The sequence below is a fragment of the Chenopodium album genome, chromosome 16, assembly GCF_948465745.1.
Source record: "Chenopodium album chromosome 16, dcCheAlbu1.1, whole genome shotgun sequence".
Classification (NCBI taxonomy): domain Eukaryota; kingdom Viridiplantae; phylum Streptophyta; class Magnoliopsida; order Caryophyllales; family Amaranthaceae; genus Chenopodium; species Chenopodium album.
This window is the reverse complement of record NC_137849.1, coordinates 33840607-33861704: the sequence shown is the minus strand read 5'-3', so window position 1 is coordinate 33861704 and position 21098 is coordinate 33840607. Positions and strand designations below refer to the sequence as shown.

The window sequence follows — 21098 nt, the reverse complement described above, 5'->3', positions numbered from 1 at the left end:
GATGGGGCCCATTTGAAAGGAAATTATGGGGGTGTACTGTTGTCTGCAGTTGCAATTGATGGCAACAATGAAATATTTCCTTTAGCATATGCTATAGTAAGTGGAGAAGACAAAGAGACATGGTCATACTTTCAATGGCAAATCTACAACATTGTTAAGGATTCAGGGAGGAAAGATTGGACCATCATTTCTGACAGGCAGAAGGTATAAGTCTTACCTCTCTTTTTTTTTTTTTTTTTAAATTTTGAGTATGTGTAATTATAACTAATGCTAGTGTATGTAATGTGATGTTAGGGAGTAGATATTGCTTTGACCAATGTGTGGCCAGATGGAAAGAGAAGGTACTGCTGCAGACATTTGAGTAGGAATTACAAGAAAGCTTTTCCTGGGCCTTTGATGTACATTTTGTTCTGGAGGGCGTGTAATGCCACTAATATCTACAGCTTCAGAAAGGCAATGGAAAGGCTACAGAAGGAAGGTGGAGCAGATGTGATGAAATGGTTTGCTGATTTGGGTGATCAGTCAAAGTGGAGCAAACATAAGTTTGATCCAAATGTGTGCAATGACTCCAACACCTCAAATTTTGTTGAGAGTTTCAATTCCACCCTTGGGGTAGATAGATGCAGACCAGTTTTGACACTCCTTGAAGGTATATGTAACTACAACTTACTATACAATTTGCTGACTTGGATGAAATGTGTGCTAATGTACCTTTATTTATCATCTCAAACAGGAATTAGAAGAGTTTGCATGGTGAGAATTGCATCAAGGCATCAAAGGGCACAAGACTGGAATGATGAGGACTTGTGTCCTAAAATAGCTAAGCTACTCAGAGAAATCAGCAAAGCTACAAGCACATGCAGGGCATATCAGTCAAGTCCTGGAGAGTATGAGATTCATGAGGGGAAGTCTCAATTCCCTCTAAGTCTCAACAGAAAAATATGCTCATGTGGAGCTTGGCAGTTGTCTGGTATCCCCTGCAGACATGCAGTGAGGGCTATGCTTCATGCTAAAGTTGATCCTCACAACTATGTGAGCTCTTGGTATTCTGCAAAGACATACAAGCAGGTCTACTGCCATGCCATACACCCTATCCCAGACTTCTCTCAATGGCCACCAGCTGATCCTAACCACCCCACCCAGATTGCTCCACCAAAGATGAAGAGAGGTGTTGGAAGGCCAAGCAGAAACAGAAGAAGGGAAGAGGGTGAAGAGCAACCAGGCAAGAGGGCAAGAACTGTGAGATGCAGCAGCTGTGGTAATTTTGGCCACAACAAAAAGACTTGCAAGGGAGGTCTAACTGGGAAGGAATTAAAGGCAAGTGAGGCATTGGTGGTTAAAAATCCAAGGGTGAGGGATCAATCAAATGCTGCCAAGGAAGCTGCTGCAAAGTCCAAGGCTGCTGGAGCTGCAACAGAGATCTCTTCATCTCAGATGTCCAAGCCAACCTCAAGACCTATCTCAGTCACAGCCATGAAGCTAATCTGCTAATGCTAGTTGTCCTGTTCTTCTGATGTAATAATCTTAGGGAACTTACTTTTTTTTTGTCTTCAAACATAATCTGCTAATGCTAGTTGTCCTGTTTTCCTGGTAATTTTTTTGTGTTGGAACAAATGTTAGACTTGATTAACTTGTTTTTTTAGAACAATGTTTTGTGCAAACAGTTGTCCTATTGTTTTGGGATCAATTGCTTATAATCAATTAAGTCTTATTTTTTGCCACTTTGTGAATTGGTAATGCACTTATTTTATTGCACTGTCAAAAAATTACTATCTCTTTATTCAAAATATGAAAAATATCTAAATTTTCCCAAGTTTTTATTGTCAAAAAGCAACTCATGTCTTGATTCCAAAATATGGAAAATATCCCAATAAACCCATGTTTTTATTCCAAAAAAAAACATCAACTACATTAGAGTTTTACAATTACAAGACATTAACTAATTTCATCTATTTCAAAGTAACTACAAGAAACACCAAATACATCACCACAGCCAATTTAACTACCATGTACATAAAATCCGCAAATTCATCAGTCTTGTGCATAAACTCTGCAAATTCAGCCCTTAATGCATGTATATATGCTGCATCTCCTTGCCTTCCACCACTGTCCCTCAGCATTTGATCTTCCCTGACCCACATAAAAAAATCACAGACCCTACACTTATAATAAGCCCTTCTAGGATTCGATATTGAGTTCGAAAACCTTATGTCTGCATATCTTGATGGTTGGCAATTGCAGTTCATGCCTCTGAACCAAGCCCCTTCAACACTAATTCTCCTTGAAGATTCATCCCTGCCAGAAGAAGCCATTGATGAGTATGAGTTTTCAAAGAGAAGAGCAGAGAAGAGAACAGTAGGGAAAAGAAGATAGAAATGTCAAGAACCAGAGAAGTTTAAATAAAAAAGAGAGGAGAGAGGGAAAAATCGAAAAAAAGGGAGGGAAAATAACAAGAATTTTGGAGGGAGTACTTAGGGTAAGGGCATTTTAGTATATCCATCTCCCATACTCCTTAAACAAGCCAAAATTGACTTTAATTAACGTTTAGTTAACGTTTGATTAGAGAAAAGATCACTGTAGCAATTAGGCTTAAATATTAGGGGCACCGCTGATAATGAAAACTTAATGAGGTTCACCATTGATAAAAGTCAAATCTTTGAGGGTACCAGTGATAAAATCCCTTTTTATATTATCTCTCCTTTATATTATTTGCAACGATTAGACATTTAAATGTTTAATCGTTGTAAATAATACTACCTCCATTTTTTTTAGTTGACACTTTTTGATTTTAGCACTATTTACACACTCTTTTTTGACCGTGTTTTATGCTTTATACGTAATGAAAAAAATAGTAATGTGGGATCTTGTTAGATTCGTCACAATATATATTTTCAAAATATCAAATTTTCATAATTTTTGTTTATCGATAATTAAAGATATAAATGGTTGAAGTTGTGCATTGGCAAACGTGACTAAACAAACTTGTCAACTAAAAAGAAACGGAGGAAATATGAAACTATATAGTATTATTCCATCAAATAAATATTGACTTCAGTAACCTAGTCAAACTTTATATGGAATCCAAAGGTATAATATTATAAGATGGGGTGCTTAATGATTGATAATTGATCAATAAAGACTATAATGTCATTTTCAACTGTATATATTTTGTCTATGTATTAAAAAAGTGAATAATATCAATCTTTTGTATCTATATTTGTAAAACTCCACCTTGCTTTATTTGATTGGCATATAAAATAATGGGTAGAGTGTTGATTTCATCTTCAATTATGAGGGTCTAATTATCCATATTTAGACCAATCAGAAGGAGCTAGCTTTTTCTGAAGTTAAAAGTGCTCATTCATGGCTAAGCACTTATGCTTATTGCTTTGCTCAATAATCCTAAATATTGTGTTTAGTGGTTTATACTTGAATGTAAAGTGGGGTGATGTAAGTAGTCTAAGTACTCAGCTAATTTGGTCACGAGAGGCGGCAACTGAGGCAGAGGAAATGGCGGCTATATCGTGTTCCGGACATGGAAGGGCGTTCTTAGATGGCCTGGTTGTTGATGGAAAACCAGTGTGCGAGTGCTACGGTTGTTACACTGCCCCTGATTGCTCTCTTCTTTCTTTGCCATGCGTTGCAGATGTTGATGCGTAAGGAGTTTCTTGGTCTTTAATTTCCTTGTTCAATATCTAACATAACAATCACAACTAATTTTTATGTACATTTACCATGTACAAACCACGTAAATACGTAATAGTACTCTATAAGTTAACTCACGAGAATTCTGGTGTCCACCGTAACATGCACTTCTCTTCGTATATAAATTGGTTATTAGAGACCTTTTTAGAAGACAAAAAATTAAAAAAAATCTTATACAAATCTTCTCAAATCAAGCAAAATCAATCCAACAACCATATTTGACAATTAAGAGTAGAATTTTTTTACACAATACTCAATTAGATTATTTAATCAAAATTTTCTAGCCAATCTAGAACTTGCTCTTAATTGTAACATAAATCAATACTTTCATGTAATTGATTACTCTTATAATAGAGTATACACTTTTCTTTGTCCGTAGTTGTATAACTTTTGGTATCTAGTGTACTGTATACTCTATTTTAAGTTACACTTTTCCGATCCTTAGCTCAGGTAATTGTTATATTATTCAAAATATATTTCAAGTATATCAAATCCATATATTATAATACAAGAGCTTATTTACCCTTATTTTATCTTATCACACCTTGTTTGAATGAACTTATTAGATTTTCATTCTACGAGTAACTTTATTATGTCTATGTGTAATATTTTGCAGTGGGAATCCTATGTATATGGAGCCTTACTGGATGAGTAAAAAGGAAAGCAGTGGAGTGTTGGTATCAGGATGGCATCGAATGGGGTATACATACATACCGGTCGACGACGACGGTCGGAGGCTATCAACGGAGCTAGAGAAGTACATTCGCAAAGTGCATGAGTTGGTTGGAAATGCAGAAACTGAAGGAAGGCATATTGTATTTGGGACTGGCTCTACTCAACTACTTAATGCTGCTGTGAATGCTCTTTCCTCTAACTCCTCTAATCCTGCATTTGTGGTTGCTTCCATTCCTTTTTACCCGGTATGTATCCACATTACTTTATTTGAAACTTATTAAGAAAAAGTCGTGTCGTGCTGATCTTTCATAAATAGAGCTCAAGTAACTCAGCCTATGTGTTGTGTCTAGACACACTCGAGACCACAATAGACTCATATTACAACTTTGGAACATGCTAGTACCGCTATTTTCTGCTCTTTAACTTTTTGACTTTTAATTAAAGTGGTTATAGATAATAACAGTGTAAGTTGTAGATTATTATTACATATTCCCTCCGTCTCCGAAAGAACGACCCATTTGGCCTAATTTTAGTTCCAAAAGAATGACCCATTTGCATTAAAACACCCACCAATTTGCAACAATATTTGTGCAAAATTAGCTTTCCCATATAAAAATTTGATTTTCCATGTAATTTTATTACTTTCTCTCTCTATTTTTTTACAAACCCCATGTAAATTTATCTTTTCAATATACTTTTACTTCTTTTTATTTAACTTTTTTAATACCCGCGTAATCAACCCAAATGGGTCGTTCTTTCGGGAACAGAGGGAGTAGTATTTATATGAGGAAAAAAAAAAATGCTACCTCAATTTGATTAGAAAAAAAGTTTACCACGCCTCAATTAGTACTTTACAAGTACCTTTCTTCAAGAAGGAAAAAAAAATGACTTTACAAGTACCATGCATTTATATATATCATTATTTTAATTATGAGATCATTCATACCATAAGCATAATGTTTGTTGTGGTATGATGGACGAAGCCACATTAAAGATTGTAGGGTCAATTAATCCAAACTTACATTTTATTATGTTTTTTAAAGATTGTGATATAAAATTGATGACCATGTAATCCAAATAGAAATCCGTCAATCTTAATCTAATAACCCTCACTAAATACTCGTATTATTTTTAGATCCATCATCACTTACTCTGTATCATTTATTTTTAATCACTTACATTTGTCTATTATAATTATTTTTTATTTTTTTTTCTTTTAGATATACAAATCCCAAACCGATCGAGTTGTTTCAATCTCGTGCATACGAGTTTAAAGGTGACACATCCTTATGGAAGAACAAAACAAGCAATGAAAATGTTACATTTATAGAATTTGTGACATCCCCAAACAATCCAGATGGTCAATTTAAATATAGTGTTCTTAAAGGACCCTCAGTTAAGACTATTCATGATCGTGTCAATTATTGGCCTCATTACACTGCTATTACAACTCCAGCTGCTGAAGATCTCATGCTATTTTCTATCTCCAAGTTAACTGGTCATGCTGGCAGCAGATTCGGGTACAGTTATCTACTCCTTCTAATCCATATTAGTCGCATTTTAGCTTAATTTCTTAATTTATTTGAATCGATATATTGTTTGAAATCATATGTACGTGATGATAAAACTCATTAAAGAATAGGGAACCTTGACACTCATATAGTCATATACTTCGTGTATATGTATCTAGGTACTTCTTTTATAAGCCAATATAAACTACATACATTAAGATGAATCAAACAAATAGAACGCGAAAATAAAGAAGAGTTACTCCGGTACTTTAATTTCCTCTGAAATGTAGGTGGGCATTGGTGAAGTACGAGGTTGTACATCAAAAAATGGAGAGTTACGTGATGCATAATACGATAGGTGTGTCTCATGATACTAAATTGCGAGTATTGAAGCTATTGAAAACTATCGTTGATGAAGGTGGAAGAGAAATATTCGAATTTGGACACAAAATAATGAAGGAAAGATGGGAAGGACTAACCGCAATCTTGTCTACTTCATCGCGCTTCTCCCTCCAACACATACCTCCTCAATTCTGCTCTTTCAATCAACGAGTTAAAGAACCTTCCCCAGGTACGGAGTAATATTTTCTCACTTTTCAAATTTGTTTCGTCTACATATACTTTCTCTGTTTTATTTAATTTACAACAGTTTGACTTTCACGTCTCCTGAGGTATAACAATTTTTTTTTTGTTGTTATGAATGATCTTGGACCACGGCAGCATATGCATGGTTGAAATGCGAGAGAGAAGAAGATGAAGATTGTTATCAACTGCTAAAAGAAGCTGGAATCCTCGGTCGTAGGGGTCGATTATTCGAAGCTGAAGATCGCTATGTACGGCTTAGCCTGCTAAAAAGCCAAGAAGATTTCGACTCTCTTTTGTACAACTTAGAAATATTGGTTTCTACTGAATTTGAGAATCATTCCAAATACCGTATGAGTTTGTTATAATCAATTGGTTTGCTACACGTCATTGGAAGAATTACTTTGGCTCACAACGACATATGATAAATTAGTATACAAAAGTTACAATGTACTAAGTATTTCTACAATGAAGCTTATACAGAATTTGCTCGAAGCTGTTTTTCTTGCCTGTGGTAATGCTCTGTGGCAACCAATGCTATGGTAACGTGCTAACATAGGTTACAGTTTCCTAATGTGTCAAAAAGAGCAAGATAAGGTTCATACAACAGTCGGTCTTTTAGACGCAGCTAATTGTCTATGTTTTGGAAGGCTAAAACAGAGTTTCCTTCTGTACAGAAGCAAGAGAAACGCAAATGCAACAACAATGACCAGAGAAATTTCCATTTGAGGGTGAGCAAGTATATCAACCACTTCAAGCCTATTTTTGTTGCTGCCAGAGCAAGGGCAACCAGTTTCTACTATTTTCCCCACACTACTGATTTCTGGTTCAAGAATAAAGTCCGCTGTTGTGGCTCCCTCCTCGAGAAAGATAGTGGTCGATTTAGACTTATAACCTGGACTCGAGGCTGTGACTGTAACAAACAACAAAGTATACTTCACCAAAAAAAAAAAAAAAAAAAAAAAAAAAAAAAAAAAAAAAAAAAAAAAAAAAAAACCAATAGACGAGGGATACAGAAAGAAGCCATTCCTCTGTTCACTATTTGCATAATACTCGTAGATAAATAAGTAAAATTTATAAAAAAGCAGAATATGTGAATAATGGATAACAGGAAAAGCATAATCACTAGGAAGATAGAGATTCCAGACAAAACACCTTGATATTTGACCCCTGGTACAAGTAAACGATGGTAATCAGCAAATAGACGTCCAGCTTTCACCTGCGATTAAGAAAAAAAAAAGGTATTATAAAGCATATCACCCATTTCAAATTCTAAGACATTAAGTGGGCCGAACATGTCATGGGCAGACTCGATGAATTATAAAAGCAAGAACCATATTAGTTTCATCCAGGCAAAGTCAATACGTAAATATATAATTGCAGCTATATTACCAATAGACATATAAAAAGAGGCCAGACGCAAAGACAAAACAGCACGTCACTAATGCTCAAAAATCATAGGGCAAGGGACTTCTGATAACTCATTCAGAGTGAATGCAAATTAGACCACTTGTCACAAGAAGGATAGGTGAGACAGGAATTTGTTTTGATGTGATTTACAGTTTAATCTGAAAAACCAGACAGAAGCTCAAAAGAAGAAAATCTTATAAAAATTTTAATCAGCGTCACATGGACTACTTTATTTGAAATTGAACTTCACAACATCACGAACAATTACCTAATAGGCTAATGGGTCCACAGTTGGCGAAATCTGATAATATTACAAATAAGCAACCCAGCCTCACCAGTGCAAGATGTGGAAGAAAGGAACACCCCCCCCCCCCCCTTCTCAAAAAGAAGAAAACGTAGGACTGGTAAACTTTACAGATTTCAGGAAACATTTTAGCAGGTGCAGTTGAAGGAGAGGTTCCAGATTTTAATCTAGAGCTTTTTTGTCTAAAACATTTTACAGAAACAGTCAGCAAAGAACTCACCGTCTGATTAAATCCCTTGATATTGATAGAGGCTGGCAATGGCCTCCCAGTATCTGATGAAAAAATCCTTCCATGGACTCCCGTCTGTCAAATAAGACAATTCTTATTAGTTAAATGACTGTATATGAGAAATGGGACAAGGATTAGACATTATGAAACAAATATCAAGAATACCTTCACAGTAGCAGCCACCAGATTTAACATGCTCATTTTATTATACTCCCAAATTGTAGGAAGCTGCACATCAGAGAGTAAACCAACATGATCAGGAAGCTTGTAACTAATATTGTCTAATGTAAAGCACTTAAATATACGTAGAAAATCATTGATGGTCCGTCTGGTAACTGGTTAAATACGACGGCAATACAAATGGATTTAACAGTGTGTTTGGATAAAGAAAGGGGAAGGAAAAGAAGGGGAGGGAGGAGAAGAGGAGGAGAGGGAAAGCGCGGGGAGGGAGGAATGGTGAGTTTTCCTTCCAAATCTCTCCATTGATGGAGGGATCAATTTCCTACAATTTAATTCCTCCATTTCTCTCCCCTCCAATTCCCTTCCTACCTCATTTGTTATCCAAATGAAAAATATCTCATCTCTCCATTTCTCTTCTCTTCCTTTCCCTCCATTTCCTTCAATCCAAACTCACCGTAAGTGTAGGCAAGCTAAATAACATTCTAATGTTCATAATAATGTAATCTTATCCCCAAACTTGTGTCTTCATAAATGTCCAATACAACCCCCAAATGGTAATGTAAATTTGTGAAGAAAAAGAGATAATTGGAGCTAGGATCAGCTAGCTACCATACCATCAAAGTGAATTTTTTTTTTTTTTTTTTTTTTTTTTTTTTTTTTTTTTTTTTTTACAGATTTATACAAAAATTCATTCTTATTAGCACCATATATTAATACTAACCAAACATACCATCAAGGATCGTTATTAAGTAGAATCAAGGCACCACAAATCTTGAATCCAATTTTACAAATTAGTGTTGATTATACAAGAATATAAAAAATATATGGAAAGAAAATTACATAAAAACAAAATAAATTTTTTTATGATAAAAATCTTTACAAAAAAATATAAAAACAATATTTTAAGTGCCTAGAAAAACCACACATAGATAATAATATTAATTAATGTGTAATTTTATTGATTTATATAGTCAGAAGGTAAAAAAATAACAGCTCACCTCACTAGCATTAGGCCATTTATTGTCACTTATTTCCAATGTCAACTCAAAACAACCAGCATGTATATAGTTCCAATCTTGCATGCCTCCATAGATGGGATACCTTCATTGGGGTTTCGTTAAATGGTTAAATTACACATGCATATATAAGACTAAAAATGCTAATAAAAAATCAGCAGATGTGATCCACTAGCTTAAGAAGTTAAACAAAGGCTCACCAAGCTGCTCCATTGGTTATACCTCCAGGAAACTCTTTGCTTGTAGACATGTTATAGTGAGACTGACTATACAGACTAGCCAAAAGCTGAAATGTTTCATCATCAGGGGTTGCGTAGTATTCCTTTCTGAATAATGATTAAATTAATGAGTACAAGCCCAAAACTTGAACAAAAGTTGGCTCAAGATCGAAAGTGAAGATTATGCAGATAAATCTTAGCTTTTGAACACAATAAGAATAACAAGATGCTGACAAATATGATAAGAAAACTACACTGTCCATGCAAAGGAAAGAATAAAATGCTTCAAATTTAAGAAACATTTAAACAAATGAAGACCAATTCCACATGTTTCCATGCAGATCAAATGACATCTTGTTAGATTCACAAAAAGATTTTTGGAAACCAATAAAAGGTTACAATATTGGTCACAAGTAATTATCATTAATCAATCACATATTTATACATACACACACCACATAACATAACAACACTAGACTTCCTAAAGTGCCATCCATCATACCCCTAACAATGACATTCCCTAATCACATTAGACCACGTTATGTAAGTTCCCTAATACTAGACTCACAATATTAGACGACTTTCGAATACTAATATCATTCTCACTATATCTTACAATATTACATTATTACACTAAAAGTTATTCGGTTGACTTTTTATAACGCAATTTGGGCTAAAATGACAACAAAGTGGAACAAAAGCCACATGACATTACCTGCTTACCATATAAGCCGAAAAAAAGATAGGCAACCCAAAATGTAACAAAAAATGTGCTAAACATGTGGAAATTCGAATAAGAAAGGATAACACTAAAATTTTAAACATGTGGGAATTCGAATGGTTGGTTAAGTTGCCTCTTTAAAAAAATAAATATATAAATAAAAGAAAAAAAGACAGTTGTCTCACACCCACTTTCCCTACCCCTCACCTTCACGGCTTCACCTACCACACTCAAGACATCATTACCAGTTTCTTTCTCTCTACTCTCACTTTTTTATTCTCTTTTTTTGGTTTCCAGTAGAGTCAAGGGGAAAAATCGCGAATCAAGAAATTGTAGCTGTTTATCTCAACTGAGTAAAATCTATTTATCAGGTGAATAGACCAATATTACGGTTTATTATTTTGCACCATAACAAATTATGATATCTCATTACAGTAAACTTGACAAAACGTTATAATTCGCTCGCATTGATACAGTGCATCCACATTTTTAAACCATGATCGTTAGTCAATGACAAACAAATCAGTAATACCCTATCAAGTGGATCTAGGGTACTCGAACTGCTCTTAAAGTTGTCGATTACCAGTTAAGTGACCTTATGAACTTTTACATAAAATAAAAGCAGTTACTCCATTTTTTTTTTTAAGTGACACTACCCTTAAACCTTCGGTTTTTTAGACCAAGCAATTTCTTTTTAAAGAAAGGTTATACTAATTTTAATTATATCTTTCTTTTGGTTCCCGCTACTTCATCTTACATTATTTATTTCTTCTCAATTCTCATGATCCTCACTTTTACAATCTTTACTATTACTTTCAAATCACAGCCTAATAATAAATTCTTCAACAAATCACCCTACACTCTATACATTTCTCTTAAAACTCTGTGCGGAAGCTACCATGTCACTTAAAAAACGGATGGAGTTCTATATTCGTAAGCATAATCAAACAAAATTATTAAACTGGTGATAGTCATTGAGTAAAACAAAGAAATCAGGCTCACAATTGCATTCAACGAAAGAGGAAAATTACCCCTAGGTTACAAGAAATTGGAAAGTTGATTCTTCAATTGTTGTTCACTAAAACCTACTAAACTAAGGCCTGCTTACTAAGCCAAGAGGAGGCTAAGAAAAACAATAAAGAATACTACAAAAGAGCAATCGTTGTATCTTTTTGGTTGATGTTCATTTTGCTTGCCACTACTAATAGAAATTGGATTGAAGTATAAAGATGGGGACTAAGTTTTTAGATTTTTCACCTTTTGGGACCTCAATGTTTTTTTTTTTTCACCTTTTAGGACCTAGGGTTGATAATCCGGCCAACTAACTACACTTTAACCCACCGGAGTAAAAACATAGGTTCCTTCCCATTAATTACTTGCCAAATTTCCAAAAAACATAGATCCTTAGTCCTTAAAAATCTGAAATGGATAAAGATAAATGAAGGGACTAAGTTTTTAACTAAGGGATTATGTTTTTTCACATTGCATGATACTCTCTACTTGTGGATTTTGTATATTTTTACCTACTAATTACTTACTTTTTATGTGTGACTTCAACATTATTATAATTGAGACCACTTAAACTTGATATCTAATATGTACATATCAAATACGGAAAAGCATAAGCATAACCTATAAACAATAATCACCAGCTCTATTGATGGCAGCCGATAGTCATGATATGTGACTAATTACCTATTTAAAAAGTGATAAACTGGCTATAAACTATGTGTAAGTTGAAGTTTTCTTTTTCTACCATTAGCAAATTAAAAAGGGTTACTCTGTAAAAAAAAAAAAGGGGGGGGGGGGGGGGGGGGGGGGGGGTTATTGTTATCTTTTAATATGAAGCATAAGTTGAAATAAGTTTTTATTTATTATTTTTTACATATAATTAGATTAATTACAAGTATATAAATTGGACAATACTTCTTTTTTTTATTTATGTATAATTAGATTAATTACAAGTTTATGTTTGGTTGATTGTTTATTATTGTGGGTTTAGTTACCATGTTTGCAGTTGTTTATCATTGATAATGTTTCCTAATTACAAGCTCTTTTCTATATACGTATAACAAAAAAATACGGAGTAAATTATTACTCTATAATTATTGCTCTTATTTATCTTTTTTAATGTGTAATAACTTTAATTAGTGAATATATAATACTCCGTATACTATAAATTAGTTCACGTCCACAAATTAAACTAAAGGAAATTATTTTTGACCTGTTAGTATCATATTTTTTTCTTAAAGAATGATCGTTAGTATAATAAAATTCATATATTTTAGGCTTTTAGCAATTAATATTTCCATCCAAATAGAAAAATAATTGGTCCCTAATAAGGAAATCCAATTGTGTTTTTTATTTTTATTTTTATGTAACTTATATTTTTGATGGAAAAAAAATATATACTTCCTCCGTTTTTTAAATATTGCACCACTTACCTTTTAAGGAAATAACACAAATATTGCACCATTTCTATTTTAGGAAAAGAAATATTTGTGTTCATACTACAAATACCAAATATACCCTTACTTTTTCACACTTGGTTTTTTAGTTTATGTATACCATCACATGGACAATCTTGTATTTTTACCTTTCTCTCTCATCCTTTTTTCCACTACCAAAAATCTTGTGCTAAACTCCTATGGTGCAATAAAAAAAGAACGGAGGAAGTATAAAGATCAATAATAATTTTAATATTAATAGGGGACTATCTTTTTTGAGGGGACTATCTTTTTAACTAAGGGACTATTTTCTTAACTCACCTTTGATTAGTATTTGGCCGGAAAAGTGACTCTAGGTCCCAAAAACCCCATTATTATACTTAACTCTAGAAATTGAGGATCTTCTAACCACGTCCAAATAAATTTTGGCACTATCCTCTCTTAATTGATGTCTTGTTGATTGAATGTAGGAATCGCAAATTTCTTAGAAAATTATATTCCCATGTAATTGGATTTCCTAGGAAATGCTAGTTGTTTGGTTAATCATTAACCATGAGAATATACATTTACCTAGGTCTCCTTACGTAATTAAGTTCATTCATTTTGTATGGAATATCCTAGGAATTTCTACTTCCCCAAAAGAATTTCAATTCCTATTGTTTTTTTTAGTCAACCAAATGACACCTAAATTCTTGTATGTTTGGCATGTGCCTTGTTACACATTGCATTGTTTGTCTTTCTTTGGCTTTAAGAGTAATTTAATGTGGCTTTTGATCCACTTTATCGCCATTTTAGCCCAAATTGCATTCTAAAAAGTCAACTAAATAATTCTTAGTATTACAAATGTCCCCCTTAATTTGTAAACCTTGAAATTTAGTATGCTAAATCCTAATTTTGTGTAGGAATTGCATTCATTCATTTAGGATAACATTTAGCATGAGGTTATAGAAATAATAATCTAAAAAAAAAAAACCATTAATATAAGCAATTAACTAAATTATAACAATCTGATTTTGATATTAAGTTGGGCTAGACATTACATATAATTATTTGTTTTTGAAAGCCCTAATAGTCTATGCATCATCATTGTCTTCGGCTTCTTCATCGCTTAAAAGATGGATGGCCGAACATTTGGATCATTTGGTTAGTGTTTGACCCTTAATGATATTAGCCCATGTCCTAAGCCCAATCACATTTAATGGAGAAAATACCCTTTATAAGGGTCAAGTTTATTATAGTCCAGCTCATTATCCTTAATCATCCCATTATTATTCAATTACAGATTGACCCTTAATCTATCTAGAAAGTACCACCTTGCCACATGAAGGTACATCTAAATAACAAAACAGCAATCTATAAATGAGATCAAGCTACTCATTGCAGAATAAAATGGATGAATCGGGTACTCTAGGGTTTCTGAAAGATGTCTAACTGGCTCACTGCAGAAATTAAAACCGCACAAGCAGGTTATCTATGGTTCACTTAACACACAAGTAGGTCATATGGTGCTATGGTTCTCTCTAAACATACAAGCAGTGCTAAAATACAGGTTATCTATCAGTAAAGGATTTTAGAAAATATTATACCTTTTATCCTGAGTGCCATCCCAAGGATAATTTGCAACAAGAGCACCCTGCAAAATCAAGGAAAATCATACATCAAACCGCTACGGACTTGTTTGGCAACGTTTTTTGTTTTCTGTTTTTTTAAAAACAAAAAAACCAAAAACAGAAAACAAGAAAAAGGTGCTTCCACTTTTCTGTTGTCAGTTTTCAAAATTATCATGATTTTAAAAAGTTTGACTAATTTTAATTCATTATATGACATATATCATATAATTTGAAAAAACAAAAACCAAAAAACAAAAAACCACAGTGATGCTAAACAAACCCTACTGTAATCAACCATCCAGCAAGCCGCATATAATATTCTGATAAGCAGCAGCATCATCCCCCATTAACGAATTCCAACCTTTAGTGAGCACATGTGAGTATGTGTCACAAAATTTTGAGTTCAGTAGCAAACCAGAATTAGGTCACTTCTTAATATTTTTTAACAATTCGAGGCCCAAATCTATTAACATTAAAACTAATAAATAATAATAACATTTAAAATAAAACATGAAGTGGCATTGTTGGTAACAATGAAAAGGCCTGCAAGGGGAGACAGGCACAACACATAGTGAAAGAGAACGACATGCCAGGAGATGTTGGACATAATTTAGTTCTAAGAAGCTCAGTATCAACGCTAGGATTGAAGTAAAAAACCAACAATCTGCACTTCATCGACTCTCAGAAAGTCAGAAGTGATGCAGTACTTTACACCTAATAAAATGGTTAAAATCTTAATATTTTGCTAATCAGAGCCAAGCCAACACAGAAGCATGCCATAAATACATACCTAATTATTTCACACTATGTCAATTTGACAGGGTCTATCGGGAACTGGAAATGACAGATTTGAGACTTTAAATAAAATTTGAAACAAACAAAGAACTAATGACAAATTAAAACTGGTTTTTGACACAAGACCCTTTACCTTCCTTTTCTTAACCAGAAGGTTCTTAACTTTTATTGCTCGTCTCTTATCAAATGTTAAGCAATAATCAAATTTCATAAACCTTATAAAGACCTATCAATTCATGATATAATCCGTTCTTCCAATTATAATCAATATCCCTAGATCGACTGAGAATAGAACATGTACACCTTTTTCAAACTCTTCACAAAATTTTATAACCATAGACCAACTGAGAAATAAAGGTACAACTTTTGAATTCTAGTCTATATCCATAAGTCAACAGAGAGATGAACATACAATTATTAATGGTAATTTATTTGGAACAACTGCGGTATAAACATTCAGCTTTTCAACAGGGAGATTAATATATAATTCTTTTTTTCAATGATAAATGATCACACCAGAGTAGGATACTATGGACAGAATATTTAAGGAAACAAGAGGCAAGAAGGAACTACCCCATGCAAACTGGCAGAGGCTGTAAACTGTATCCTTCTCAACCACCGCATAATTGCTTTTGTTTCAGGCTGCCTTGCATCCTCCAAGTCATTGATAGCGAAAAACTAATATGCCATGTTAACCATAAAAATCCATCATCAGTTGCTCCATAAGAAAAGACAAATATAAACTGGTTCAAGATGGATCTTGAAAAACACATCTTTCCTTCAAGTTGTTTTCAAATCACAAAGTCTACTTATATTCTGAAAAGACCTTTTATTTAAAAGGGAAAATATGAATAAGTTAGGTGCTACTAACATCCAAATCAAACCGCAATGGCTATATAACTACCATGAAATTCTGAAACTTCTTGTTCTCTAAAATCAATATATTTGACTATCTTCCTAAATAAAGTTGCAAGACAGCATATATCCTTGAAGACCAGAAATTCTGGTTAACAAAAAATTACCCCAAAAAAAAACAGCGCTTCTATGTCCTTGTGCAAAAAGACAAGAAAGCAAGACATTCGATTTCTGGAAACTTTTCATGAAAAAGATACATGTATCTTGTGATTATCTGTAGTAAACATAGGTTCATAGCTAACAAATAAGTACAGGATGCTAGGCAAAGAGCAGGGGACTGAACATTGACATGCAAGCATCACTTAGGGCAGGAAAAAAAGAAAAAAGCACTATTGATTCTACCTGAAATAACAGCAATGCACCACCCCAAAAAGATTTTGTCAAATTTGACAGGAATAATGACAACCAATGTGAGACAAATTACTTTTGTGACTCTTAGAAACATAATTAGCATGGTGTTCTTTTAAAAAAAAAAACTCTAACTGTCCATACTCCAAACCCAAGAATGAGGATGAAAAAGCCAAACTAAAACATACCTGATCAGGAAAATCTCGATTCAAATCAATATTCTTGGCATTCCCTCTTTTTCTAAGAGCATATCCATCTGGGTTCATTGATGGTAGTATATGAAGGTGTACATTTTTTACAATAAATGTTGCCTGAAAACACAAAAATCTCGTGAATTTTCAAACTGTTCATTATTCATTTTCTCTATTGTGTATTGGCCGGCAAGGTACATATATACTATGTTACTTGGACTCGGGTACCCATGTCCGACACGGGTATGTGTCTAAGTGTCCGACTCGGCTTTTTTTTGAAAAATTTCCATGATTTTGAACTAAAAGTGAAGTGTCCGGTGTCATACCCATGTCCGAGTGTCGAGGGTCCGACACGGGTACGTGAGGTGAAATGAAGAGTCCGAGTAACATAACATATATATAAATAACACACAAGTATCACATAAAGTTTTTTGCTCGTAGACTTTGTCACTTTAAGAGGATGTTTTGGTACCTCTTTTCATCCACTCACATTTAAATTTCATGTTTATATATATTGTAAAAAGAGAAAGGATCTGAAAATGTAGAACTTTTTCTCTCATTCCCTTTTTTCAATGAAAAATAGCAAGTGAGATGTGGGAATTTCACAAGGCACCCTTAATGGAAAACATAAGAAATCGGAACTGGACAAGTAAAAGTACGCTATTCAAACTTGAAAGGTGACAAAAAAAGTTTCCAGTCACCTGATCCATGGGCAAAACAACTGTCATTCGTAGTCCACATTCCAGCAACTTACTGCAGGGCGATTTCCATTGTGCATCCAGATGTACTGTACATCTAAGCCTACGCCTTTCTATTGTCTCATTTGAGAGAGCTCCAAATGAGCAAAAAAACAAGGGTATGTACTATTTGCATAGTACATCCAGATTTATAACAGAGTTTCTCTACATGTGGGGATGAACTATTTAAGTAGGAGCTGTACAAGAGGAGAGACCCAATCTCTCTTTCTTACCTCTCCATCTCTTAATTCAACAACAGTCAGCTTTACACATCTCACTCTTAACCAATTTTACATACCTCAATCTAAATTTTTTAAACCTATAATCAACCGCACGTCTCAATCTATATTTTCACCCAAATTCCCAACTTATTTTTCTCCTGAATAGATAATTACCATCTCTTTTTGTGCATGGTTTATACATATGAAAGTCACATAAGGTCAAAATAGATTGCCATATTGCACTATACGCATCTTAGTATTACACAGAAACTTCATGCACTTTTTAATTCCTCAAATTGGCTACAATTGATTATCATAAACCCACAGAAACTTAAAGGAAGACTCTGTTTTCTATCACCAGCTTTGATTGACATATCATTTCTCCTTTAAGCCTCCAGATTTGGTTTAATTTCCTTCACCAATTACTCTTTTGTAAGCTCAACTGCCAATAAAATCTCAAATTAAGACAGTACATTACCCAACTAGATGACAGCTCTTAGAAGGAGACTGAAGTAGGAAGCAGGGTCTATGTGTCTCTTTCCCTTCCCTTTAACACCAGATTTCCTTCTTGAATATAGGTACATCCTCTTTAGAATTTCAAAGTAGGAGACATTCATCAAGTAAAATGTGGTAGGGGTATTTTTCTGGCTCATTTACTTGGAAATGTTGTCTAAAATCACTCAGAAAATTTCACATGCATTTCATTTGCATTTGTGGGGAAAAATCTCAGATATTTTCAGAATAGATCAAATCTACTAAGGGAGGATTAACAATATTGACGACCTGCAGACTTAAAAACCTGTTTGTATGTATATCGTGCCATCAAAATTTGTAGGTAAAGACTTTTCTTTTCTTGCATTGTGAAGTGGTTGCATATTATTGGGGAAGATTGTTTGGTATTAGTAGGTTTGACCTCACCATTTTTTCATTACATTAATAAACCTCTTATGAGAGATCAACGGGAGAAATTCAAGAGGAAATATTTACAGGCAGGAGCTTGTCTGGGCGTTCTAAGCGTATTATTGTTAAAAACAAATAGCTGGATTTGGAAGTAAGATAGGATTTGTGGGTTAGAAAAGGTGTTCCTTACTACCCTACATCCAATTGGTGTTGCTCTTCTAAGAATTTTCCAAGGATCTTTCAGTTATGTAAGGCTTTATTTTAATGACTCCGTATAATCTAAATGAACTCTTTACCTTGCAAAATTTATCACAGCAACAGCATATTTTTGGAAAAATACACAGTCAAATAGAAAGCAAAGATAAAAAGTCGAATAACTGCCTACCCCAGAATGTAAGGAGAAATACCAGTGGATCCTTCACATGATTATCACAGAGCCAATTTGCAAGACGTATTAGAAGCTCACGTCCAACAGGTTCATCTCCATGAACATTTCCAATGAACTGAATCAACGACAAAACAGGTCAACAAATTAGCAAGTTAAAAAGATACACCTTCTCTCATCTTGCACGCTATTCAATACATTTGATAGGTGCACCAAATATTGTTGACTGCAAGCAGAAAGACCACCTTCCATTTAATAATCTCTTTCTAAACATCGACAACTCACCTTAAATGCAGGTTCAGGCTCTTCGCTTCCTGGTTTATCAGAAATTTCCATCACCCACTGTATGAAACCAAATCAACCAGGCATTAGTCAATGCTAAACACACTACAGAACAAAACCAATTCAAGAGAGAAAACTACCAGTGGAAATCCATTGACACTCCTTCCAATACTGAGCAGCAATATGTAAAATCCCTCAAGGAGAGAACAATTTCAAGTCAGTGAAATCAACTTTGGGTTGGATAAAAAAAACCGAAAAAAGATTTACAACAACAACAAAGCCTTAGTCCCAAAATGATTTGGCGAAAAATAGACTTAGTTCAAAAAGCCCGATCAATCACCTGTATATCCTTGAAATGTTACTGCACCTTTCACCAAATGCCATAATAGCATTCTCTAAATCCTGATTACTCATGTATCCTTTAGTTACATCAATCCTACATAAATATAAATTAAATAAATAAAAAATAAAAATTCTCTCTTTAATATTGATAACAGTGACATAGTGCAGCCAAAAAAAAAAAAAAAAAAAAAAAAAAAAAAATTAACCCATCAATCAAAATTACAACCAAATCACACAGTAAATAATCAAAATCTGAAGAAAAAATAACTATGATACTTCAAATTACCTGGGTTTAGAGGACTCATCATCCAACAATCTCCTACCTAATCAAATTTGAAATTAGAAAAATCAAAACCCAGTTCATAAATAATTAAAAATAAATAGAAAAAATTGCCCATCAAACTTAATTCACCCCTTTTTACAAATTCAAATTCTGGGATCATGTTTATCTTAATTCACAGTTTACAATTGCCCATTTCATATATTTCTATACTAGTGCAAAAACAAAAAGTACTCCAATTGAAACGAACCCATAATTATAAATTAAATAAAAAAGAAAAAGGGAAAGATTTTACCTGGGATTTCAGAGGTGAGAGCAAAGGCGAGGTCGATGAAACAGAAGAAAGTAAGAGTGATAGTGATGAATGAAAGTAGGTACAAAGAAAGGGAATTCATGTTTTTTAGTTCATACGATTCATTGAGAGTTGGGTTTAAAGTTTAAACAGATCGGTGTTTGAAAAAAGAAAGCGCATTGAGTACAAGTAACGCCATTTTGTAGCTTACTTAATGCCCCCATGCCCATGCGCCCGTGCATTGGGGGTCAAAGTCGCTAAGCTCGCCATTTTGTAGCTTTTTAATATGCTTGTTTGAGAATTTAAAACGTCGACTATGCATTATAACAATTGAATTTACAGGGCTCTTAAATCTCAAAAATAGCCTTGTTCATTTACTTGTACCTCGTGAACACATTAGTTTTTTTTAAAAAAAAGTTCCCACCACTTAAAAATATTCGGTGGAACTCTCTTTTAAATTCTTTTATTACCTCTATTTTATATTATTTGTAACGATTAGACATTTTTTCTCTCTATTTTATGGCCATGTTTTGGTAAATGGCTTTTTGGTTAGCTTTTGGCTTTTTTATGTGGTTAAACAGCCAAAAAATGTGTTTGATAATTAGGTTTTAGTCAGCGAAAAAGCTGGCTTTTTAAGCCAAAATAAAAAGGCTGCTTTGAGTAGCTATTTTTGTTGGCTTTTAACTTATTGGCCCACAAATTATCTAATAAACAGCCAACAATGAACAATTAATTTACCAAACACTTTTATAAATAGCCAGCTTAAACAGCCAATTTCAAAAGCCATTATAAACAACAAACA

At 33.8% G+C, this 21098-nt stretch overlaps 1 protein-coding gene and 1 pseudogene across 3 annotated transcripts; one reads left to right on the top strand and one right to left on the bottom strand.

Annotated features, from left to right (window-relative positions):
• The first annotated feature begins 3341 nt into the window (after nucleotides 1-3341).
• LOC145584108 (tryptophan aminotransferase-related protein 3-like) lies at nucleotides 3342-6841 on the top strand (annotated as a pseudogene). Its single transcript, XR_014100336.1, has 5 exons — nucleotides 3342-3656; nucleotides 4322-4625; nucleotides 5601-5900; nucleotides 6182-6462; nucleotides 6612-6841. The product of XR_014100336.1 is annotated as a tryptophan aminotransferase-related protein 3-like (transcript).
• Nucleotides 6842-6885: 44 nt separating this feature from the next.
• On the bottom strand, nucleotides 6886-20589 carry LOC145586397 (carboxypeptidase SOL1-like). 2 transcript variants are annotated; one of them, XM_081643231.1, is made up of 15 exons: nucleotides 20300-20589; nucleotides 20011-20047; nucleotides 19723-19818; nucleotides 19523-19553; nucleotides 19386-19442; nucleotides 19123-19218; nucleotides 16855-16977; nucleotides 15977-16081; nucleotides 14585-14631; nucleotides 9813-9938; nucleotides 9595-9697; nucleotides 8582-8644; nucleotides 8408-8491; nucleotides 7629-7692; nucleotides 6886-7386 (listed from the first exon to the last, which is right to left on the bottom strand). In XM_081643231.1, exons 1-15 carry the CDS (start codon nucleotides 20397-20399, stop codon nucleotides 7073-7075), a joined length of 1446 nt encoding a protein of 481 aa, XP_081499357.1. In that variant the 5' UTR covers nucleotides 20400-20589; the 3' UTR covers nucleotides 6886-7072. The 2 variants fall into 2 exon arrangements, with proteins under 2 accessions (XP_081499357.1, XP_081499358.1); XM_081643232.1 differs by lacking the exon at nucleotides 15977-16081.
• Between the last annotated feature and the right edge of the window lie 509 nt (nucleotides 20590-21098).